This window comes from Sus scrofa, chromosome 1 (genome assembly GCF_000003025.6).
Source record: "Sus scrofa isolate TJ Tabasco breed Duroc chromosome 1, Sscrofa11.1, whole genome shotgun sequence".
Lineage (NCBI taxonomy): Eukaryota > Metazoa > Chordata > Mammalia > Artiodactyla > Suidae > Sus > Sus scrofa.
The window spans coordinates 204,029,808-204,056,279 of NC_010443.5; the positions used below are offsets into that span (position 1 = coordinate 204,029,808).

Consider the following 26,472-nt stretch of genomic DNA (forward strand, 5'->3'; position numbering starts at 1 on the left):
GAGAGGAGCAAAATTCTGCTCCCCTCTCCCCCCTTTTGCACTCTTGCAGCAGTGCCATTACCACTCCAAGGCCAATTACCACCTTTTTCTCTAAAGCATTTGCTGAAGTTGAAGGAGAAGCAGAAATGTTGCCCTTATAATTGATGGTCATTTCAACAGTATTCATTGAGGGCCTACTGAGTACTTGTCACTTTCTTCAGTACTTGTTAGGGATGGCGAATAAATAAGTGGTGCCTGAATCTAGTTCAGAAACATTCTGTCTACTCTGCTTTTGACCACGAAAGACTATCACATACAGAAAACAATGATGAATCTCATATATACACATATACATCTGTATACAAATTATACACATATAAAAATTAAAAATTATAAAGATATTATATATATTCTATATAATTTAAAATATTCTTTATATGGAATATGGTAAGATCATCATGATTAGATTCAGAAACTTGATTTGAGCTGTAGCTCCTTCATTCACTAACTTGGGCAACTGACTTAATTCCTCTAAGCCTTAGTTTCCTCATCCATAAAATGATGAAAAAACTCATTATTTCCTAAGTCTCTTTTTACTCTTAAATACCATGAATTTAGGAATTGATAGTGACAGTTTATTCAAACCTAGACTCTCTTCTTCTGGTCCTTTTTAGTATCCCCTCAAAAATATTGAAGTTGGGGATTGCCATCATGGCGCAGCGGAAATGAATCTGATTAGGAACCATGAGGTTGTGGGTTTGATCCCCGGCCTCGCTCAGTGGGTTAAAGATCTGGTGTTGCCATGAGCTATGGTGTAGGTCACAGACACGGCTCAGATCTAGCATTGCTGTGGCTGTGGCATAGGCTGACAGCTACAGCTTTGATTAGACCCCTAGCCTGGGAACCCCTATATGCCACAGGTGTGGCCTTAAAAAGACAAAAGACAAAAAAAAAAATTGAAGTTGAATATTGAAATAGAATTCCCTGAGGAAAATTAAAATTGAATATTTGTTCAAGAATATTAAAATTCAAGAAGCCAAATGGGGAGGTTATGCCCCATCTTCAAAGCCATCCATCTTTCTCAGCCAAAAGTCAGCCCTTCCTAATGTCCTTACAGCATCTGTCATAAGTTTCTTCTTTAGGGCATGTCCAGTTGATCTTCCAAGGGAAACTGTAACTTCCCCAAGGACAGAAGTCATCTCTTGTATTTATCCTAAAGTTATTCATGGGACTTGGAGGCAACACTTAATGAATATTCATCTGGTGGTACCATGAACGAAAGTTGGCCTCATGACACCACAAGTCTCCATGTTACAGGTTAAGTCATAGGCCTTGGCATGAAACCTCAGTTTTACACATGAAACATCTCTTAAAAATTAAGCCCCCTTTTTGGGCTGGTTGAAAAAAATGAAACATAACTCCTATATGCATAAAGTACCATCAAAGCTAACAAACTCTGATGACTCAGCCAAGACTTCTGATTGAGGAAAGCCCCCAAGTTAAGAAATATAAATAGTGATTTTTTTTCCCCTATTCAGTTTGATTAAAATAGGAAGATGTCATGCTCTTCAAATGCCACATTCATGGTCACACTGAATCAGAGTTGGAATGCTGCAGAACTGGCTCCCAGAATGTACACACTTCATTGGTGGAGCCTCAGCAGTGGCTATGCAGCCTTTGCTTTCATCTCTCTTAGCAGAGGTGACAAGGAAGGGTTATTAGGGAGGCAAAATCCACAGTAAGCACCATAACTCAGTGTGGGGCAACAGTCCCTGGGCCCTGAGCTCTGGACTAGCAGCTCAGCCAGATGAAATCCAACACAAAACAAATGACATCCTTCACGGAGCTGATTTTCTGCGGCTTCCTAAGATGACTAGCAGTTTACGCAGCCACTGGTGAGAGGAAAACCCATCTGGGCCTCTCTGAAATCTGAGTGGGCAGGGACTAGACCCTATGCTTTGATAAATCATCAATTTGGGGTTGTGAAAATATGAGTATAAAGTTTACTTACTTTTCCCTGCAGAAGCCCATAATGTATGTACGGGTATGTACACGTGGTGTGTAATTATTCATATTTCTCACATTTTCCTTTTTAATTTTTGGTAAGAATGATGGCTTTCTCTTAGTGAGAGAGCTAACATAAAGGCTCTAATAAGTGCTTTTTTGAAAAACCTAAGACAAAGGCAAGCTTCTTTATCCCATCCCACCATTTCCCAGACTCCACAGGGAAGAGAAGCAGAGAGTCCTAATCCAGGGGAGCAAAATGTTTAGGTTGGAACATGGCTGAGTCCAGCCCTGGGTATCAGTGAGTGTTGAATGTGGTCCTGGTAACTGTGGCCATTTTTATTATTTATTTATTTATTTACTTTAATATTTTATTTTTTATTATAGTTGATTTACAGTGTTGAGCCGATTATCTGCTGTACAATATAGTGGCCCAGTCATATACATTCTTTTTCTTTTCTTTTCTTTTCTTTTCTTTTCTTTCTTTTCTTTTTTTGTCTTTTTGCCTTTTCTAGGGCCGCCTCCCACAGCATATAGAGGTTCCCAGGCTAGGGGTCTAATCGGAGCTGTAGCCACCGGCCTACACCACAGCCACAGCAACGCGAGATCCAAGTTGTATCTTCGACCTACACCACAGCTCACAGCAACCCCAGATCCTTAACACTGAGCAAGGCCAGGGATCGAACCCGCAACCTCATGGTTCCTAGTCAGATTTGTTAACCACTGCGCCACCACAGGAACTCCTACATTCTTTTTCTCATATTATCTTCCATCATGGATTACCCCGAGACTGGATATAGTTCCCTGTGCTGTATAGCAGGACCTCATTGCTTATCCATTCTAAATGTAATAGTTTACATCTATTAACCCAAAACTTCCTGTCCATCCCACTTCCTCCCCACATCCCTCTTGGTAACCCCCATGGCAATAAATCTGTTCTCCATCTGTGAGTCTGTTTCTGTATAACTGTTGTTATTTTTAAATAAGTATTTTATGCCAGGTGCTGTGTTGGACTCTTAAATCAGGGGTCATTATGTTTGGGGGTACTATAGACTGAATATTTGTGTTCCCCCAAATTAATACGTTGATAATCCTAACCCCCTCAAGGTATTAAAATTAGGAGATTGGGTCTTTGGGGGGGTGACTAGGTCATGAGAGTGGAGCCCTCATGGTGGGGATAAGTGCCCTCATAAGCGAGACCCCAGAGAGCTGGCTCATCTCTTCTGCCATACGAGAACATGGCCAGAAACCATCATTCTGCAGTCAAGTAGAGGACCTTTGTCAGAGCCCAACCACGTGGGCACCTGGATCCTGCATTTCCTGTCTCTAGAACTGAGAGGAACAAAATTTTGTTTATAAGCCCCCAAGTCTGTGGTATTTCACTAGAGCAGCTGGAACTAACTAAGATGGGAATAGACATATGGACTTGAGGTGGACAAGGCTATGAACTTCCTGAAATTGTATGAAAAATTTAGCATTTACAAGTTTTTCTGGACAAGGTAATCTATAGTTTTCTTCTGGTTCTCAAAGAAGTTCTTAACACAGATGGAATAGTTCTTAACCCAGAGGTTCTTAACACAGAAGCAGTATTTCTATTCCCTCTATTTGCCACCCCCTACCCCTAATATGGGCAATCTTTGTTTCACAGACTTCTACACAGAGACCAGCATCTAAGTTTTAGTAAGGTTACATGACTGGCCCAAGGTCACACAGTGAGTAAGCAGTAGAGCAGGCTTCAAACTAATATCTGCTTGGCCAGCTTGGCCCCAAGGTCTGTGCTCTTTCTACTGGAAGGCCCTAAGGTAGGGAGAAGGGAAGGGATGTTGATTTCACCTTTATGCACTTAATTTCACTTAACTGGATCAGGAACAGGAGGAGGTGGAAGGTGGGTTGGCCATCCCGGGGGGGGGGGAGGGTGGCCAACGTCAGGGTGTTTACCTAGGATCAGTAGCTGGGTGTTCTCAGTTAGCTCCCCATGCAGATTGGCCGCCCTGCAGGAGTACAGACCCTGGTCTGAGGAGGAGACGGCTGTGAGCAGCAAGGAGCCCTCATGCAGATGGTGAGGGGAGCCCAGTTTGCTTTTATTCCTGAACCAAGTGACTTCAGCTTCAGGCACACCTAGGAGGAAAAAAAAATAAACTCATCTGCCGATATATTCAGGTGACCCTGGAGGCTTTATGGCCCTTCTGCGGGCCCACCCCAGGGCTACTCTGCATGAAGCATCTGCCTGGGCGTCTTCTACTAGGCTTCAGCCAAACTAAATAATGCCTTCAACTTTTCAGCTGTCTGGGGAATCTTTTGCCTTTTAAAACTTAGACTGATGAGGCAGTAAGAGAGAGGTTGGTTAAAAGAAGAGGAAGCAGTCAGCTGGGAGAGGGTACTTGCCAGGGTGGAAAGAGTATACCCAGATTCTTGGGAGAAAACAGCTAACAACCAAACCTATTCATCAGTGGAAATGAATGACAACCGCAGGAAACAAACATGATGTTGAATAAAAAAGAGCCAGACACAAAAGAGTACACATTTTTTAGAAAGCTATGATTTCCTTTCTGAAAGTGGAAAACAAAAACTGGTAACAGCCGTCTCTGTTCCCAGTAGTCAGAGTGGGGCTTCCTCTAGCAATCCTCTCTTTCTTGACCTGGGGGCTGGTTTGGTGGGCTTGGGACCTTTATGATATGGGCACTTTCTGTATAAATATTATACTTCAATAGGAAGTGAAAAGCTATAAAATGTTAAAATATTCATGAACCAGACAAAAGAAAGCTGCTAGTTCCTTACCAAGTTGACACTCTATGTAGAAAATAAGCCTGGAATTTTTGAAGCCTTGGTATTTTCTTGGAAGAAGAGAACATGGAACTATGGTAGCACCATAGAAAAAGGAAGACAAAAAGAAAATACTCTGATCTCTCCTCAATCTAAGTTTATTGGTGCAAGAGAGAGCTGGGAAGATGTGTGTGTGTATGGATTGGGATGGGGTTCCTGACTTTGGAAGCCAGGATCTGTCCTCTAGGATGGTTATGGACTAAATGTTTGCGTGCTCTGCAAATCCATATGTTGAAGCCCTAACCACCCCCAGTGTGATGCTGTAAGGAGGTGGGGCCTCTGAAGATTTTTTAGGTTTAGGAGTTCGCTTTGTGGCTTAGTGGTTAACAAACCCAACTAGGATCCATGAGGATGCGGGTTTGATCCCTGGCCTCGCTCACTGTGTTGGGGATCTGGCATTGCCATGAGCCGTTGTGTAGGCAGCTGTAGCTCTGATTTGACTCCTAGCCTTGGAACTTCCATATGCTACAGGTGTGGCCCTAAAAAGCAAAAAAAAAAAAAAAAAAAAATTTTTTTTTTAGAATTTTAGATGAGGTCATGACGAGGGAGGCAGTCCTTGTAATGGGATTAGTGCCCTTAAAAGAAGAGCTAATGTTTGTTCTCCCCACCACAAACCCCACTCCCATCGTGTGAGGACAAAGCAAGAAGACAGCTGTCTGCAAGCCAGGAAGAGTCCTCATCAGGAACCAAATGGCCTGGCACCTTGATCTTGGAATTCCCAGCCTCCAGAACTATGAGAAACAAACTTCTTTTTAAGCCACAAAATGTCTATGGCATTTTGCTATACAGCCTGAATGGACTAAGAAAAGGGACTGGCCTTAACTCCTGAGGGAGTTTCCCTGTGGTTGACATGCTGGTAAGCAAGCCTTCAGAGATGGTCTGTATGGAGGCTCCACAGGAGGCCAAGCTCTGAGTGAGCTGAGAGAAGGTATGTGCATTAATTCACAGGTCTCCAGGGAGTGTAAAGCTCCATCCTTTGCACGATCTAGCTTGTTGACTCAGCTCACATTTGCTCATAAACTTGGATATGTATCCAGGGCAGGTTTAGAATGTCAAATCCATGTAAATGGGGTCACAGGGGTACTCAAGAGTCAGAGCATTAGTCCTGTGCTTTTCTTGAGTTGGGGATGGATTCTACTCTTGGACCAAGGGCAGTGTGATCCTTCCTGGGAAGCCTGCTGTTGAGAATGCAGATGCCTTCAAGGAGTTACCTATGTACCTGTTGTCTGTCCTTCATGAATAGGATTTACCCACAGTCTACTCTGTAACAGCCAGACATCATTATGGCTTATCATAATAATCATAATTATGCTCATTACGGCCCCATAAGCACTTGCTGTTCCCAAGCTCTGAGTGGCAGGAAATGGGGGTGGGGAGCAAGGGTGCGCTCATGTTCCCTTGCTAACTGTGAGCTAACTTGTGTGGGTGTCACTGGTGCCCTGGCTGCCCTGCTGCCTCAGGTGGGGTCTCCAGAGGTGGATGGTAGCCCAAGAGATTTGGCCAATCTGTAGGGTTTCTTCCTATTAGTAGGGAATAGAAGAATGACTCTCTGCTCCCCTCTTTTGTTCAGATTACCCATAATTCAATGTGAATGAATAGGGACTGGCAGGAGGGCTGGAGGAAGGAGGCAGGGCTGATGAATGGAGTGGAGAACTGGACACTGCTTCCCTGTCCCATCACGGAGAGGAACACACCATGAGACTTGATGCTCAAGTGTAAGAAAGGGGCCAGGCTGGCACTGTCTCTGAATATACCCAGAGAAAAGATGCAGGTGAAAGGCAGAGAAGCTGACTTTTCATTGCAGCACCACTAGGGAGAGCAAGAACATCACAGTGCCTGGCTATGCCAGCTTGGACTTTGGGCCCTGAGGTCTGTTTTCGTGTTAGAAAAAGAAAAAATTCCACGGTATTCAGGAGAAAGCCTCTTAAAAATAAGTTGAAGGAAACCCTCCCAGTCATTTCACTCCTGAAAATGCAAGGAAAAATGAGATCCTACAAACCACCTTCTGCAAGGATTCACCCCCTTTCCCTTGCCATGAACTGCTCACACATAGGACTTTTTGCTGGCACCTCCCTTGCAGAAAGGCTGTGGGTAGCAAGCACACAGTCCCTCATAGGAACTGAGATTGTTCTAGAGTGAGGAGGCAGAGTAAGAGAACTGGACTAATGGGCCATCAGTTCCACCAGCCAAAGCATGATGACCAAGTGAATGGTGGGGGTGAATGCTCACTCCATGATGGTGACTGTGCATCTCCAGAGCCAATACTTGTGGTGCTTTCTCTGTGTGTTACATGGAGAGCTCATGCAGCAAAACTTGATCCTTCTCTGGTTTGGGCCTGTGCTCCTGTAGGGCACCCAGAAGTAGAGACAGGGATGGCCAGAAAGAGGAAGAGGAGGAGGGAGAGGGCCGAGGGATGGAGAGGGTTCCATTTCCTTCCTTCTTTGCCTCATGCCCTCAGGAAATCAAGTCTGCTTAACAGGACACAACAGGGTTTTTATCCAAAGGGCTGCATATCCCAGATAAGGGCAGAAGGCTTCATGGGAGAAATGGAAATGTTCAGGATAACAAAGGGTAGAAGGAAGTGGCCTTCAGTTTCTGCAAAACTGGAACCGTAGAAGTGACAGCAGTGCCCATGGAAGACAAATGATGTCGAATCATTTTTTATTACATATATTAGCAAATATCTCTTAGATTCACTCTAACAGGGACCTGCATTGTGAGCTTGCCAATGGAGGTGGAGTTGATGGTGTCCCATTTGGGGGGATTCCTTCCTGGGATCAGTACCTTAAGCAGAGAAATGGCACCAAAACGATACTTTGGAATGACTGGCTTGGATATATTACAAAGTTGGAATAAAGGAAAAGGAAAAAGAAATGAGGCATCATAGAGCTATTTTTTTCTTCTTCTCTCAAGAGATGATAATGATGCTTCCAAAAATACCACCAGACCTCATATATGCCAGAGTTCTGTGAAAACATACCATATACACATGCATAATGCTGATATTCAGAATACTTAGATATTGGGAATGCACCAAGCTTAGGAGCTATGCCAAAATAACCTGAACATACCAGAGGGAGAAAGAACTTTTATTGATTATGTGCAAAAGACAAACAATTAATAAGTATAATTAGTCATTTTTTCACAAAATCCTATATAGCATTTTTAAACCATTTAACTGATGAGGAAATCTATTTCAGGTGACATTAGTTTGGATCCCTGAATGATTACATGGGGACAGAGTCCCTATATCCCTCTCCTCTCTACCTCATGGCCAATCAGTGACCTACAAATGGCTGGTGGGGAATCCAAACTCAGATACATTTCATGCCACAGATCCCCATCCTAACAAGTACACGATGCTGCCTGCCATTATACCAATCTACCTCCTTAGAGAAGATCTGAATTGCTTCACTATTATTTCTGGTGTCGAACCTTAAAAATTTTCTACTTTCAGAATTAATTTCTGCTGTAATTGTAATACCAAGGTTATTGTTAGAAGAGAACTTTCTAGAATCTATATGTGCTGGCTTTGTTAGTGATCTTCTTAGTGAAAAGCTTGGTCAGGTTGTGAAAGTTTTTCCCCTAGCCTGTTGTGATGTGGCAGCACATTCTACGGAAAGAAATGTCTAAAAAATGACAGAAAATACATTCTACCACAGAATGAAGTTCAAAGCTATGCTGTTGTCAAGTTACTAGGATAGGCTCCATGCTCTTCCCTGGTATGATGTGTGTCTAACAGAGGAAGGAAAAGGATCTGCCTTACTTTCCCTCTTCCTGGAAAATCTTATCAACAACACAATTTCCTCCCTGCTGCTTGGAAGGATTAATAAATGACTGCAGTCATAATGGGTTGTAGTTGATATGATTATAAGGATTAGTGCCTTTAATCTCCACTGAGCTGCCAGGTAGGGTGATGCTATAATATTCTTTTTTAAATCCCAGACAGGATATTCTTGTTAACTGGACCACTTGTTATACTTGGTAGGATGCTTGCATCATGGCAGCTTGTCAGTGCACCTTTCAGTGCACTGAAAGGTACACTTTGACACGATAAGTCCTAGAAGCTTCTTCAATAGCTTGATGCAAGACTAGGAAAGGAGACAGTAACTTCAATGTCATCCTTGGCAATTATTCTCATGAATCATGGAAGTCTAGAAAGGCGGTTTTCAGCCTTTTATATTTCTCCGCCCTGACTGGGGCAGACACTGAGAATAATGTCTTCTTTTTCCTTGGTACCCAGTCAGGCTACATTTCTCAACATCCCATGTAGTTGTGAGTGGCCATGTGTCTAAGAAGGAATGTGAGAAGTAGTGGTGTGTTCTACTTCTAGGTGTGGCTCTTAAAACCTTCTCAACTAGTCTCTAAGCTTTGTGTTTCCCCTTTCCTAGTTGACAAGGTAGAGAGAACCTACACGGAGACCTTAGAAAGCATGTATACAAAATAACAGAACCACCAATGTTCTGTGACACTGAGTGATTTTCTGGGGCAGATCCTCTCCAGCTGACCAGGAACAGTCTTTGGAGTCCTAAATAGGCAGTAATAAACTTCTACTGTGTTTGTGTCATTATACACCTGGAGGTCTACTTGTTACCAGAATCTAGCTTCCCTAGTGAATACCCTGTCCGTTGTTGACTTCTCAACTAGTTATTTCTATATGGCTATTCCTAACAATTTTATCTCCTAGGTCAGCCTTCAAAGGCTTCCCTTGTTCCAAATGGTACCATAATATATAAAATCCTGTAAGATCTAGTCCTTGTCTACTCTCTTCCACCTCCCAACCACATGCCACATCACTTTCTTCTCTGCTCTCCACACCATGTAGCCATACAGCCATACTTCATTCCTTCAGAGGAACATGCTTTCTACCTCAGGTCCCTTGCATATCCTGTTCCCAATGACTGAAACACTCCCTCCTCCCCCAACCCTTTATCTCCCACTTAATTTTCTGAATTATCCTCAACTAGAGAACAAGTATGGGAGTGGTATAATGAATTAGATCACTTTGTTAAAGAAAAAGCCTCATCCTACTCATTGCTTAATTCTTTTTATGCTTTAGGTTGGGAAGAATTTGTAAGGCTGTATTTTGCATGTTGGAAGCATATGCATGCAAAAAGTTACATAGTAAAAAACTGCTAACAACTCAAACATGTAAGAACATGAGTTATTCTGTGTAAATTATGTAATCTTCTTAAAATATACTATTATATAGCCATTAAAATTATGTCCCAGGAGAGCCATAAAAGACATTTGTAACATCAAAGTAAAAGTAGTTTCTTTTGCAATTTAGCATTACAGCTGTCACTATTTTGACTAGAGGTTTAGCCCAAGAATGATTTCTTTGTCCACTAAATTCGCAGACCAACAGTTTAATCAAAAGCAGGCTCTTTCCCATCTATGTTGAATAAAAATCTTGTTTAATCAAAAGGCATAAAGACAGACACACTAATCTATTTTAGTTAACAATGATTAATACAAATGGTTCTATGAATAAAAATAAAAACAAAGAATATCAGATAGTGCATGGCCAGGCAAAAACTGGATTTCACTATCAGGTCACCAAGAATGAGTCTTTGAATGAAGTTGGGAGACATGGCCATAGGTAGCATGGTCCGACTGTCCTGGTTTCCTCATGATAGCTATTTCTCTATCTGGATTCCTGTTCTCTCAATCTTCTCCAAAGGCCCAATTCCTTGTTTTGCTACCCTTGGCTTCCCTTTTTTTCAGTGTGGTCCATCATATTTCCAGTTGGTGTTCTGTCTCTAAGGTGTGTGTTCCTAGTTGTCAGGTGGAGAGTCGATGGTCTTGCACAAAGGACCCTGCTTCCACCATCAGTCTCTGTACGGAGAGGCAACTCATTCATGGGAAGCCCTGTCAGAGGTTTTGTCCTATGTCCTATCTGGGAGTACAGAGCCTGAAGGGATTTAGTTCTAGAAGCTTTCACTGATGAGACTGGATGCCTAGGCCAAGGGAAGCTTTACCAAGAAGTAGCTAATGTAAGATCACAGAGACAGATTTAGATTTCTGGTTTCCTGGAGCTATCAGAACATTACAGAGAAAACCAGACCTGGCTGTTCTTTGGAAACAACATGCTTTAGATTAAGACCCTCCTCCTCCTTATTCTAAAGTGGGTTCTTTCTGGCCTGATAAATCTCAAGGAGATCTCCACTGATGGGACTGAGATCTAACATGAAGAAACCCCCAAAGCAGGGGGCATCAAGGCCTGTCCTTTCTGCAGACAGGGTATAACTAGGGAACCCTTGTTTGGGTGCCACAGTGTTACCAGAGTTATGCCAAGTCCTTGCTTCAAACCTGCCAACCCCCACCTTTATCAGGATTTACCATAAATCTTTAAGTCACAAAGTCTGGAGGTATGAAAGGAAGCTATAGAGAGAAAGAGACGAACAAAAACCAGATGGAACTGGCTGGTACAAAGACGGTGACAGATCTGACCACCAACAGACCCTAAATCTCATTATATGCTAATATTACTACAAAAGCATGACTGTAAATTAAGGACCAAGAAAAGGTAAGAAAAGGATAGCACCCTATTGCCTCAGAAAGCCCTGCCCCTTCTCCTATAGACTAATGCATATGCCTCCCCGTCATTAACCTCACTCCTCCTTTACCTTTTCAAAGCAAATCCTTCTCACCAAGTGGGTGAGAAACGGATCTGTAACTTAAATTTCTGCTTTTTCGTACTTTGGTCATTGAATAAAGCTTGTACCACATAGATCTCAGCTTTAGTTTTGTGCTTTGGCTATGAGAACCTAAATGAAAAAGTACATTTTCCTGCTGAAGCAGAGGGCTTTGGCCAGGCTAGGGTCCAAGGTTTACACATTTGATGATAGCAGTTGGTATATCTGATGAGGACAGCAATCAGGGGACTGTCACTGGGCCTGAGCTCAAGAGCCATCCACTTCTTTGCATGTGGGAGTGAAAAAAACTGTGGGTAGACGTTACGAGCTAGGAGTTCACACGAAGGGAGAATTGGTAGCTGAGCTCTGTTCCATTTTACGTGGATGGGGTTTTATTTATTTATTTATTTGGCCAAGCCTGCGATAAGCAGAAATTCTGGGGCAAGGGACTGAACCTGAACCACAGCAGAGGCCCGAGCCACAGCAGTGAAGGTGGATCCTTAACCCACTAAGCCACCAGGGAACTCCTGTTTTTAAATTGAAGGTAAATACCTTTATGGAGAACACACTCCTACCTTCTTTGTTCCTTCTTCCTCCACTTCCTTGTAACTTTCTGGTCCCTAAAGGCCTCTGAGTTTGCAAGGCCTTCCCAAGGCAATGCCTAAATCACTCTCCTCACAGCACTGACTCTTTGCACTAATGACTCCTGTCCACTTCTGATGTGAGTAAGCTGTAGGTTCCTGTTGGTCTCATCCCTGCCCTCTACCCTGGAGCTTTTCACCACCACTGCTACAAGTTCTGCCTCCAGAACATCTCTAAACAACTTATGATGGTTTTTTTTTTTTTTTTGGTCTTTCTAGGGCCACACTGGTGGCATATGGAAGTTCCCAGGCTAGGGGTCTAGTCAGAACAGCAGCTGCTGGCCCACACCATGGCTCACCGCAACTCTGGATCCTTAGCCCACTGAGTGAGGCCAGGAATCGAACCCATATCCTCATGGATACTAATTGGGTTTGTCACTGCTGAGCCATGATGGGAACTCCTACGATCGCTTCCTAACTGGCCTCTCTGTCCCAATATTTCTTTTCTTCAATCCATTTTATGCACTACACAGCCCCTTAATGTTACTGTCAACTTGCCTTTGTCTGAACTCCCCATCCAAATGTTCAATCTTGCATGGCACAGTTGCAACCCACATTGTGAAAGCCTAGGGTCTTCCACCCATCTCTGCTGCATGGGCACCAGCCAGACCAAAGTGAACACTCCGTTAGAGTCTGCCTGGAGGCATCTCTACATCCATGAATTTTTTCACAGCCTTTCATCCACTTGGAATACCCTTTACCCCAACATGGGGCATGCTCACATTCTATCAGTATACAAGGCTAAGACTCAAAACCACCTCTTCTCACTCATCTTTTTCAATTCTGCTCCTCTAAACTTGGGCAGTATTTTTCACTTGCAGAGTGACTAAGGCTCATGCTTTAGTTTTCCAACAAACCCCAAATCCCTGAAGGCAGAATTTGTACTTATCTTTTCGTCCCCCAGCCTAGCTCAGGGCTCCATTAATATCTGAACAAAAGAATTCACATATGAATGCATTTCTTACCTGCAACTTGGCAGTTAATAGTCACGTTGACTCCTCGCACTGTTTTGATGGTGCTTCCGACATCGACTGTGATGGCAGGCTCCTCTGTGTTGATCACTGTCCCTCGGGATGTTTTCACTAGTGGTTTTCCTGAGGGTGAGAAGGAACGTGACATTTTATTAGATGGTAGCTGTGGGCATTCCCTTGAGACATGAGATGACCTACAATGGACAAGGGATGTACCCAGGCTTTTTCTACTGACCATGTATTCCTTTGAAGATATTGTAATTTTCAATGTAAAAATCAGCTGGCCACCCACCCACAGAATTATCAGAAGAACAAGGATAGAAGGATCTGAGGAGAAATCCTGGTATCCAACAACTTGGGGGGATTAGTGCATCTCATTAAATTAACAAATGATCTAATACATTCTATTTTTATGAGTGTAAAGTGTTTGAGATAATTGTAGATTCACATGAAGTTGTATGAAATAACACAAAGTAATCCTGTGTACCCTCTACTCAGTTTTCCCCAATGGTAAGATCTCACAAAACCAGAGTATGGTATCATAACAAGGTTACTGACACTGAAAAAGATAAGCTATAAATATCTCTCATGCTGCCCCTAGCCCCCCTGTCTTAATCCTTTAGCAGCCATTAATTTGTTTTCCATTTTCAAAAATTTTGTCACTTCAAGAAAGTTTCATAACTGGAATCATTCAGAATAGAACTTTTTCGATTGGCTTTTTAAAAAATGTTTTTTATTATAGTTAATTTACAATGTTCTGTCCATTTCTGCTGTATAGCAAAGTGATCCAGTCATATATACATACCTTTTCTTACAATGTCCTCCATCATGTTCCATCAGAAGTGATTAGATATAGTTTCCTGTGCTATACAGCAGGATCTCTTTGCTTATCCACTCCAAATGTTATAGTTTGCATATGCTAACACCAAACTCCCAGACTATCCCACTCCCTCTCCTTCCCCCTTGGCAACCACAAGTCTGTTGTCCATGTCCATGTGTTTGTTTCTTCTCTGTAGATAGGTTCATTTGTGTCATATATTAGATTTCAGATATAAGTGATATCATATGGTATTTGTTTTTCTCTTTCTGGCCTTTTTTTCCAGTCATAATAACTCTCTGGAGAGTCTTCCCAGGTTGCACATGGTACCATAGCTACACACATCAAGAGTTTGTTCTCTTGTATTGCTGAGTAGTATTCCATGGTATGGATATACCAAGTGTGTTCAGTGTTTCCACTTTTTGGCTACCCAAATAAAGCATTTATAAACATTCCTGTACAAGTTTTTGTGTGAACACATGTCTTCATTTCCTCTAGGATAAATGTCCAGGAGGGTAATTACTAGGTCATATGGTAGTTACATATTCAGGTTTTTACCGAACTATTAAGATGTTTTCCAAGGTGGCTGTATCATTTACATTCCCACCAGTAGTGTATGAGTGATCTAGTTTCTCTGCATCCTTGTCAGCATTTGGTGTCATCATTAATTTTAATTTTAGCTTTTCTGCTAGGTATGTAGTAATAGCTCATTGGAATTTTTTAATTTGCATTTCCCCAGTGGTTAATGATATTATCTTTTCACATGCTTATTTGCTGTCTCTATATCCCATTTGATGAAATGTCTCTCCATTTCCTTCAGCATTTTCTAATTGAATTGTTCTTTTTTTTTAATGTTGAGTTTTGAGAGTTCTTTACATTCTAGATAAAAGTCATTTGTTAGATACGTGGTTTGCAATAACTTTCTCCCAGTGTGGGGATTTTTCTCCCCCATCTCCTTAACAGGATCTTTTATAGAAGTTTTTAATTTGACAGAAGTCCAGTTTACCCAGTTTTCCTTTCATGGATCATGCTTTTAATGGTAAGTGTGAGAATTATTTACCTAGACCTTGATCCTGAAATTTTTTTCTTAAAGTTTCATAGTTTTACATTTTATAGTTAAGTCTATGATACATTTTGAGTTAATTTTTATATAAATGAGACTTAGGTCAAAGTTCATTGGTTTTATTTGCCAATGGATGTCCAGTTGTTCCATCATTATTTATTTGTATTTTTTTATTTTTAAAAGTTTTATTCACATAGAGTTGATTTACAAGTTTGCGATAATTTATGCTATACAACAAAGTGATTCAGTTACACATGTACACACATATGATCTCTTTCAAATTCTTTTCCCACACAGATGATCACAGAATATTGGGTAGAGTTCACTGTACTCTACAGCAAGTCCCTCAGGAGTAATTCCTTTTTTTTAAATTTATTTTTTTACCACAAACTCTCAGACCATCCCACTCCCTCCCCCTACTCCTTGGAAACCAAAAGTCTGTTCTCATAGTGCATATGAGTTTGTTTATTTTCTGTAGATAGGTTCATTTGTGCCATATATTAGATTCCAGATGTAAGTGATATCATATGGTATTTCTCTTTCTCTTTCTGACTTACTTCACTTAGAATCTTTAGTTCCATCCATGTTGCTGCAAATGGCATCATTTTATTCTTTTTTATGACTGAGTAGTATTGCACAGTGTATATATACCACATCTTCTTAATCCATTTATCTGTTGATGGACCTTTAGGTTGTTTCCTTGTCTTGGCTATTGTGAATAGTGCTGCAGTAAACATGGGGGTGCATGTATCTTTTTCAATGAGAGTTTTGTCTGGATATATGCCCAGGAGTGGGATTTCTGGGTCATATGGTAGTTCTATATATAGCTTTCTGAGATACCTCAATACAGTTTTCCATAGTGGTTGTACCAATTTACATTCCCAGCAAGAGTGAAAGGAGGGTACCTTTTTCTCCACACCCTCTCCAGCATTTTTTATTTGTTGACTTGTTAAGGATGGCCATTCTGACTGGTGTGAGGTGGTACCTCATTATAGTTTTGGTTTGCATTTTTCTAATAATTAGCATCACAATTTATTGAACAAACTATCTTTCTTCCATTAAAATGCTTTTTTACCTTAGTCAAAAGCAGCTGGGCATATTTTTTTGCATCTCCTTCAATGTTCTCTCTTCTGTTGCACTGATTTATGCATCTCTCTCTATAAATACCAAAAGACTTAATTATTATAGCTACATAATTAATTTTTAAATTGATTCTTTTTTCCTTATTTATTTTTGTTCTCTATTTTTTAATTAATGAATTTTATTACACTTATGGATGTACAACAATCATCACAACCAAATTTTACAGCATTTCCATCCCAAACCCTTAGTGCATCCACCCCCCCGCAACCTGTCTCATTTGGAAACCGTAAGTTTTTCAAAGTCTGTGAGTCAGTATCTGTTCTGCAAAGAAGTTCATTCTGTCCTTTTTTTAGATTCCACATGTAGGTGATAGCATTTGATGTTGGTGTCTCATCTGACTGACTTCACTTAGCATGATAATTTCTAGATCTGTCTATGTTGCTGCAAATGCTGTTCTTTCTTTCCTTTTAATGGCTGAGTAATATTTCATTGTGTACGTGTACCACATCTTTATCCACACATCTGCTGATGGACATTTAGGTTGTTTCCATGTCTTGACTATTGTATATAGTGCTGCAATGAACATTGGAGTATGTGTGTCTTTTTGAGACATGGTTTTCTCTGGATAGATGCCCAGGAGTGGGATTGCTTGATCAAATGGTAAATCTATTTTTAGTTTTCTGGGGAATTTCCATACTGTTTCCCGCAGTGGTTGCACCAATTTACATTCCCACCAACAGTGTAATAGGGTTCCTCTTTCTCCACACCCTCTCCAGCACTTATTGTTTGTAGACTTTCTGATGATGGCCATTCTGACTGGTGTAAGGTGGTACCTCGTAGTGGTTTTGATTTGCTCTAATAATTAGTGATGTTGAATATCTTTTCATATGTTTTTTTGACCATCTGTATGTCTTCTTTGGAGAATTGTGTGTTTAGATCTTCGGCCCATTTTTGATGGGATTGTTTGTTTTTTTGGTATTGAGTTGTAGGAGGTAGGTGTTTATAAATTTTGGAGATTAATCCCTTTCAGTTGATTCATTTGCAAATATTTTCTCCCATTTTGTGGGTTGTATTTTTGTTTTGTTTAGGGTTTCCTTTTCTGTGCAGAAACTTTTAAGTTTAATTAAGTCCCATTTACTTATTTTTGTTTTTACTGTCATTACTCTAAGGGGTAAGACGTTGCTGTGGTTTATGTCAGAGAGTGTTTGGCCTATGTTTTCCTCTAAGAGTTTTATAGTATATGGTCTTATATCTAGGTCTTTAATCCATTTGGAGTTTATTTTTGTGTATGGTGTTAGGGAGTGTTCTAATTTCATTCTTTTCCATGTGGCTGTCCAGTTTTCCCAGCACCACATATTGAATGGGCTGTCTTTTCTCCATTGTATATTCTTGCCTCCTTTGTCATAGATTAGTTGACTGTAGGTGTGTGGGTTTAATTCTGGATAGTTTTACTTCTTCCTTTCCAATTTGGATTGGAAGATAGTATACTTCTGCACTTCTGTCTTTGTGCCAGTACCATACGGTTTTATAGTATAGTCTGAAGTCAGGGAGCCTGATTCCTCCAGTTCCATTTTTATTTTTCAGGATGTCTTTGGCTATTCTGGGTCTTTTGTGCTTCCAAACAAACTTTAAAATATTTTGTTCGAGTTCTGTGAAAAATGTCCTTCTTAATTTGATAGGGATTGCATTGAATCTGTACATTGCCTTAGGTACTATAGTCATTTTGATAATATTGATTCTTCCAATCCAAGAGTATGGTATGTCTTTCCATTTGTTTATGTCATCTTTGAGTTCTTTCATCAGCATCTCACAGTTTTCACAGTACAGGTCTTTTGTCTTTTTCGGTAGGTTTATTCCTAAATATTTTATTCTTTTTGATGTGATGGTAAATGGAATTGCTTCCCTGATTTCTCTTTCTGATCTTTCACGTCTGATACTTTCATTGTTGGTATATAGAAATGTCATCCATTTCTGTGTATTAATTTTGTATCCTGAGACTTTGCCAAATTCACTGATCAGCTCTAACAGTTTTCTGGTAGAGTCTTTAGGGTTCTCTAGGTATAGTATCATGTCATCTAAAACTATCACTAATAGTTTTACTTCTACCTTTCCAATTTGGATTCCTTTTATTTCTTTTACTAATCCTGATTGCTGTGGTTAGGACTTCCAAAATTATGTTGAATACTAGTGGCAAGAGTGGACATCCTTGTCTTGTTCCTGATCGCAGTGGGAATTCTTTCAGCTGTTCACCATTGAGAATGATGTTAGCTCTGGGTTTGTCATACATGGCCTTAATTATGTTGAGGTAGGTTCCTGTTATGCCCACTTTCTGAAGGGTTTTTATCAGAAATGGGTGTTGGATTTTGTCAAAGGCTTCTTCCATGTCTATTGAGAGGATCATATCGGTTTTATTCTTCAGTTTGTTAATGTGGTATATCACATGGATTGATTTGCAGATATTGAAGAATCCTTGCATTCCTGGGATAAACCCCACTTGATCATGATGTACAATCCTTTTAATGTATTGTTGGATGTGGTTTGCTAGTATTTTGTTGAGGAGTTTTGCATCGATGTTCATCAGTGAAGTTGGCCTGTAGTTTTCTTTTTTTGTGGTATCTTTGTCTGGTTTTGGTATCAGGATGATGGTGGCCTCATAGAATGAGTTTGGGAGTCTCCTTTCCTCTGCAATTTTTTGGAATAGTTTCAGGAGGATAGGTGTTAGCTCTTCTCCAGATGTTTGTTAGAATTCTCCTGTGAAGCCATCTGGTCCTGGACTTTTGTTTGTTGGAAGTTTTAAAATCACATTTTCAATTTCAGTACTTGTGATTGGTCCATTCATCTTTTCTATTTCATCTTGGTTTAGTCTTGGAAGATTGTACTTTTCTAAGAATTTGTTCATTTCTTCTAGGTTTTCCATGTTATTGGCATATAGTTGCATATAGTAGTCTCTTATGATCCTTTGTATTTCTGTGATGTCCATTGTTACTTCTCCTTTTTCATTTCTAATTTTATTGATTTGAGTCCTCTTTCTTTTTTCTTGCTAAGTCTGGTTAAGGTTTTCTCAATTTTGTTGATCTTTTCAAAGAACCAGCTTTTCATTTCATTGATCTTTTCTGTGGTTTTCTTCATTTCTATTTCATTGATTTCTGCTCTGATCTTTATGATTTCTTTCCTTCTACTACGTTTAGGTCTTGTCTGTTTTTCTCTCTTGAGCTGCTTTAGATGTAAAGTTAGCTTGATTATTTGAGCTATTTCTTGTTTCCTGAGGTGAGCTTGTGTTGCTCTAAACTTTCCTCTTAGAATGGCTTTTGCTGTATCCCATAGGTTTTGGAGTGTCATATCTTTGTTGTCATTTTCTTCTAGGTATTTTTTAATTTCCTCTTTGATTTCTTCCATGATCCATTGGTTGTTTAGTAGCATGTTGTTTAGTCTCCACATGTTCGTGTTTTTTGCACTTTTTTTTCTTGTTGATTTCCAGTCATATAGCGTTGTGGTCGGAAAAGATACTTGATATGATTTCATTTTTTTTTTTTTTGTCTTTTTGCCTTTTCTAGAGCTGCTCCCGCAGCACATGGAGATTCCCAGGCAAGGGGTCTAATCGGAGCTGTAGCTGCCAGCCTAAGCCACAGCCACAGCAATGTGGGATCCGAGCTGTGTCTGCAACCTACACCACAGCTCACAGCAACGCCAGATCCTTAACCCACTGAGCAAGGGGAGGGATCAAACCCACAACCTCATGGTTCCTAGTCAGATTCGTTAACCACTGTGCCATAACAGGAACTCCGATTTCAATTTTCTTAAAGTGACCAGGGTTTGATTTGTAGCCCAGGATGTGATCAATCTTAGAGAATGTTCCATGTGCACTTGAGAAGAATGTGTATTCTGTTGCTTTTGTATGGAATGTCCTATAAATATCTATTAAATCCATCTGGTCTAATACTTTATTCAGCTATGCTCTCTTTGAATATTTTTTCTGTCCGTTTCTCTCTCTTCTCCTTCTGGCATCCCTATAATACAGATGGTGGTGCATTTAACATTGTCCCAGAGTTCTCTGAGACTCTCTTCATTTGTTTTCAATCTTTTTTCTCCTTTCTATTCCGTATCAGTGATTTTCACTAGTCTCTCCTCCACCTTGCTTTTTCGTTTTTCTGCCTCTTGTATTCTGCTGTTGGTTGCTCTAAAGAATTTTTTTTATGTCAGTTATTGTGTTTTGCGTATCTGTTTAAGTTTTATATCTTGTATTTCTTTGCTCAGTGTTCCCTGTAAATTTTCAATCTTTACCTTTGATTTATCCAATGTCTTGCAATCATCTTCAGCATTAACAGTCTAAAGTCTTTCTTGGAGGCTGAGATTTTCCTGATCATTTGGCTGTTTTTCTGTTTTTTTTTTTTTTTTTCTTTCTCCCTTTTCTGAATTATAGCTCTCTGTCTTTTCATTTTTATAGGTTTTTGGTGTGGTGATCTTTTTGTAGACAATAGAGTTGTAGCCTCTCTTACTTCTGGGGTGTCTGTTCCCCTTGTGGCTGAAGTTGGTACAGGGGCTTGCTGTAGGCTTCCTGATGGGAGGGACTGGTGCCTGCCCACTGGTAGGTGGGGCTGATTGCTATCCCTCTGGTGGGTGGGGTTTTGTCTCTGGGTGACATTAGAGGCAGCTGCGTGCCTGGGGGGGTCTTTAGGCAGCCTTTTTACTGATGGGTAGGGCTGATCCCTGGACTGTTGTTTGACCTGGGGCTTCTCAGCACTGATGGTTGGGGAGAGATTTTCCCAAAATGGCCACCTCCAGAGAAGGGCATTCTGATGAATTTCCCAAGAGCTTTTCCTCCAATGCCCTTCCCCCACAACAAGCCACATTCACCCCCTGTTTTCCCAGGAGATCCTCCAAGAACTGCAGTCAGGTCTGACCCTGATTCCCATGGAGTGTTTTCTTTGCCCTGGGACCCAGTGCACATGAAAGTCTGTGTGCATCTTTCAAGAATGGGGTCTCTGTTTACCCCAGTCCCGTGGAGCTCCTGTGCAGAAGCCCCACTAACCTTCAATGCCTGATGTTCTGGGGACCCTTCCTCCTAGTGCCAGATATCCAGGCATGGGGATTTGACATGGGTCTCAGAACTCTCACTCCTGTAGGTGAGTCTCTGGTACAGTTACCTTTTGGTCTGTGGGGCCTCCCACCCAGGAAATATGGGCTTGCTTATATTGCATAATCACCCCTCCTACCTCTTGATGTGGCCTCTCTTTATCTTTTGGAGTAGGATATCTTTTTGAAAGTTTTCAGTCCATTTTTTGAAGGTTGCTCAGCATTTGGTTGTAATTTTGTTGTTTTTATGAGAGAAGTTGAGCTCCAGTCCTTCTATTCTGCCATCTTAATCCTGTCTGAAATCTTGAAATTGATTCTTGAGTATGATTCTTTCTATTTTATCCTTATTTCCTATTATAGTTTGTCTTTCTACAAAATTTTGGAATAATTTTGTCTACAGCTATAATATTTTTCTGGGACTTTGATAGGAGTCACACAAACCTGTATATTAATTTAGAAAGAACTGACATCTTTACTGTCTTAAGTCTTCTAATCTATGAATACTCTATGTTTATTTATTTATATCTCCTTATTTTTTTTTTTTTTTTGCTACACCCAAAGCATATGGAAGTTGTTGCAGGGCCAGGATCAAACCTGAGCTACAGTAGCAAGTGGAGCACTGCAGTGACAATGCACCTTAACCTGTGGAACCACAGGGAACTCCAAGATCTTATTTACTTTCTTTCATCAAAGTTTTGTAGTTTCCAGCATACAGGTCTTGTACATATTTTGTTAGATTTATATCCAAGTTTTTTTTTTTTTTTTCAAATGATGGTAAAATGATATTGTATTTTTAGTTTTAGTGTTCATTGTTAGTATACATGAACACAGCAGTTTTGTATAGTGTGTGAATGTGCTAAACTCATACATAGTTCTAGAACATTTTTTTGTAGATTCCTTTGTATTTTCTAAGTAGATGATCATTTCTTCAGCAAAGTTTTATCCCCTCCTTTTCTATCTATGTCTTTCCCTTTTTGGGAATATTTCACTGGATAGAACTTCCATCACTATGTTGAATAAAAGTGGTAGAAGTTGGGTTTTGGTATGATAAGTGATTTTAAGTTGAAATTTGGACACTTGCATTATCATGTAACCCTGGATCTTACTTAAATCTGTTTTAGCTCTCTTTCTCTGGAACCACTCAGGTTGGGGAGTAGGGAGGTGCTACCTGGTTTCTATCCAGTGGAAGCAGAAGTTCAGTTTCTCCACTTGGCCTGTTCTGTGACCCAGGTGGGGGCTTCTCAGTACTGCTGGATCTGGACAGAGCTTCTGGCTCCTTACCTGGTCTCTACTGACACTGCAGTGGGAGGATCCTGATTACTGCTGGTGGTGGGTGAAAGTCCCAACCCTCCAGGAGGCTTTCTCTAACACCATCTCAGAGAGAAGAGTTACGGGGGTCACTGCAGGATGAGGGTGCAACTCCAGGATTTCCATGTGGTCTCAAGACAGCGCTCTTGTGGGCATGAAACCCTTCTCTGACACCACCCTCCATGGAGATGTTGGGGAACCTAGTTTTTAGTCTGGCAAGGAATCCAATCTTTCCATTCAGATTTTACTGGTTTGTGTGGTGGTGGATCAGTGTTTTCTGTGGTGTTTGGAGTAGAACATTATTTTCTAAAACTTCACCACCTTGCCAGGTTGCCCCTTTCCTGGTCCTTTGGGTAGAGGGGACAGTCTTTAATTAGGATTTTTTTTTCTGTTCCTGTCATATTTCCTGGTATCCCCTTTCTTCAGCTTCAAGTTTGGAATTTTCAAGGCAAAAACAACAACAACAAAAACCCAAAGATGTCATAATTGTGTTATTCCTCAGTACCCAAGGTCCCTAGCCAGTCTGCTCTCTCCCCTCCACTTCTCGGTCTTCTTACATTTGTTTTATATACAATTTCTGGATTTTAGTTGAATTTACCAAGAGGAATAGAGAAAAATACACCTATGCCATTTTTCCTGGAAGTGGAAGTTCTGTGTATATTATACTTTTAACAGGCCTTTATAAGCTGGGGTTAAAAATAGAGCACTTCACGTACACAACCACAAAATACAATGAAAAGATTCATTTACTAAGCACCTTTGGGAAATAACGGTTCACATGAGATCACCCAAGGCTGAATTTTTTTATAAGACTAATGTATTTAAATTTGTTTCAACTATTTTACAGGCAGGACAATCTAAAATGGCACTCTTCTGTACCTTCATTAACTGTGAAGAAAACTGTAATACAACAATGCCCTTTGGAGTATCACACCTGCTTTTTCCTTTTCTCTGTCATCTATTTATCTTTTCTTCCTGCTTGCATTCTCATACAGCCTCATGTTAGAAGCCATCCTCTTTCTCCTCTTCTCCTTTTAATTGCCTTCTAGGTATCAGATACTAGCTCATTACAACTATATTTAAGGACAGAAATTTGAGTAAGATTCTGAGGACTTCACCTTTGAATATATGCATAGGCATTCTCTATCTATTTTGAGTATTAAGGAGTCTTTTTCCTTATTTCACCTATACTTAGTATGTTTGAGATTACATATGACCTGACATGCAGATGAGTGATTTTCTACCATAACTCATTCTGACACTAATTAATGCAGGGTGATATTGAGGGAACACAGCTGGAAGGACACTGAATTAATATTGGCACATTCGGAGTTCCTGTCGTGGCTCAGTGGTTAACATATCTGACTAGGAACCATGAGGTTGGGGTTTGATCCCGGGTCTCGCTCAATAGATTAAGGATCTGGCATTGCCATGAGCTGTGGTGTAGGTTGCAGATGCGGCTCAGATCCCGCATTGCTGTGGTTGTGGCATAAGCCACTGGCTACAGCTCTGATTAGACCCCTAGCCTGGGAACCTCCATATGCCATGGGTGCAGCCCTAGAAAAGACAGAAAGAAAAAAAAAAATTGGCACATTCACCTTACCTCCCTTATCCTAAGAAGCTCCCCGCTCTAATATCAAATACACTCTAAATCGAACCAGCTCCTTTGTTGCTATAATCTGATGCTGCTATGTTCTCTGGCTGGACTACTCCACAGCCTAAATGGTGCCCTTGCTCCCATTCTCCCTTCACTAGAGTCTCTTCTTTGGACAGCCAGGGTGAATTTTCTAAAACATGAATCAGATCATACAACTCCTTTACTTATTATGGAGAGCTTTTTCAGTGCAGTTAGAACAAAATTTCAGGCTCCTTTTCATGACCAACCAACCCGTTATGTTCAGGTCCAGCTGTCCACCTCTCTACCTCACTGAAGCCGCACTCCCCGTGGATCACTGTTGCTTCAGTCACACTGGCCTTTGGTCTCTTCCCCCAAAGCATCAGCACATTTGTCCCAGATGTGCTGACATTCTTGATCCACAGATGTCTCTGCATGGCTATCTTCTTCTGGTCTCCATGCAAATATGTGCCTTTCCCAGATACCTCATCTAACCCTGACTATCATTATATAGCTCAAAGCCAACTTAATTTTGTTCCTAAGCACTAGAACAATCAAACTTTACCTTATTTATTTGAGTGTTCTCTGCCTCCTGCCCCTTGCTATGTAACTTCCATGAAATCAGGAATCATATCCCTCTTGTTGTCTTTTTTATTCCTATCATCTAGTTCTGGCACATAGTAGGTCCTCAAGAAATATCTAGTAAATGAATCTATGTGTGCACTTGGTGTGCTATGTATATTATCTAAATTTGTTTTTGCTGTCATTGTCATAAGAATCCTGAGAGGTGGGTAAAGAATTTTCATCTTTTATATAGATAAGGAACTTAAGCTCAGAAATGTCCCATAGTTTGTCCAAGGCCAGAGAGCAAGCAAATAGTAGGGCTGAACTAGACCCCAGAACTTTGACCTCAAGTCCAGTGCTTGTAACTGGAGATCCCCAAACCTTGTCTGTGCACTGGCTGCCTCAGAATCCCCAGGGCACTTGTTAAAAACATAATCTGTCCTGCTATATATAATGGCTGCCTCACTGTGTAATAAAAACAACTGTGCCAATGGGGAAAAGCAGTTTAGGGACCAGAGAGTTTCAGACTCACAATTACCAAGTTATTTTTCCTATAGGAATTTTAATAATAAAGGTGGTTTTATAGCTGCAAGTGTATAGCTATAAAATTCAAATGTCACTGAATTAAATCCAGCCCTTAATTAATTATATTGAGCTTTTGCTGAAAAGTAACAGTCTTTCGTCCTGTCACGAGAGGCACTGTTGTTAGCATAGGCTACTTACACGTTCTTATTACCGGCATAATCCATTGTTAAGACAAAGCACAGAGTTACCCAAATATCTACAATTAATAGAAATTTATAATGAAAATGATGTTTCTTAATCAATCGACCCTCTTACATCTATTAGAAAAAGCCTGTACATACTACTGAGTCACACTCTTAGACCTACTAAACTTAAATCTCGGGTGGTGGTATGGAAGCTCTGATGTCTATTTTGAGCAAGTTCTGAAGTGATTCTGACATGTAGCCAGGTTTGATAATCAGTGAATTACACTGTGTTAGTTTTTCATGAGTCCTGGTGAGAGTTGAGGTGTCTTTTGAGATCCCACTAAGCTCTCTATTAGATTTCAGGTCGGAATCCTTATTCTAATGATCAACTAACAAAACAAAACAAAAACAATTTATAGACAGTCACCTAGTAAGTGAATCCTTTGGCGTGATGCCATGCCTGTGTTTGTGCTCCGTTACAATCCCATTAACTAGTAGTGCTTTAATTATGGAAGTTAACTAGGAAGAAAAATAGAGATAGAGACAGGGAGTGAAATGACAAATTATGTATTTGTGCTAAGAGAATGCAACAGAAAGATCATGGCATACCTGACGAAAAAGCCTTTCACAATAGGAAAATAATAAAAAGAGAAGGCTGAGCTGTGATCACAGAGCCTGTGCAGTGTGAGCGGAGCCTCAACCATCAGGACCACATCCACCTATAAACTGCCATATCATCTCAGTGGGTCAGCCTCAGCTAGCCAATTACATTAGTGTTGATTTATGGAAACTTACAGGGTTTACAGATTACTCTTTCACTGAATCTGTAAATTTGCATTATGGTTGCATAAGAGCTGTACAACCAAGGAGATTATGCCTAGCTATACATATAACAAGAAAAAAGAAACGAAGGTAAGCTTTTCAATTTATCAGGGCCCAGTATAAGGAATTAAGCCTCTTCAAGAGTGTTAGACACACAAACAGAAGCATTAAGAGAATCATTTCTTATTCATTTCCTTCAGACCTCATCATACCCCTTAACTCTTGGATTATGGCTCCTCTTGGAGTGAAACGGAACAGGGGATCCAGAGCCTCAGTGGTAAGCAAGGGCAGCCCTCATACCAAGGGTGAACCTGAGGTCAGCTAACACTTTGGGTCAGTATCCACCAATGTGGAGGAGGGT

The 26,472-nt window shown here is 40.6% G+C and overlaps 1 protein-coding gene across 3 annotated transcripts in view; it reads right to left on the minus strand.

The window, feature by feature from the left end:
- The window catches only part of ADAMTSL1 (ADAMTS like 1), a 1,007,583-nt gene that overhangs the window by 93,154 nt on the left and 887,957 nt on the right, over window positions 1-26,472 (minus strand). For all 3 annotated transcript variants that reach the window (XM_021074260.1, XM_021074267.1, XM_021074276.1), the window contains 2 exons: window positions 13,051-13,179; window positions 3,922-4,101 (listed from right to left, as the gene is read on the minus strand). In XM_021074260.1, the coding sequence (XP_020929919.1) occupies window positions 3,922-4,101; window positions 13,051-13,179 (309 nt within the window). The remainder of the gene's footprint in view (window positions 1-3,921; window positions 4,102-13,050; window positions 13,180-26,472) is intronic.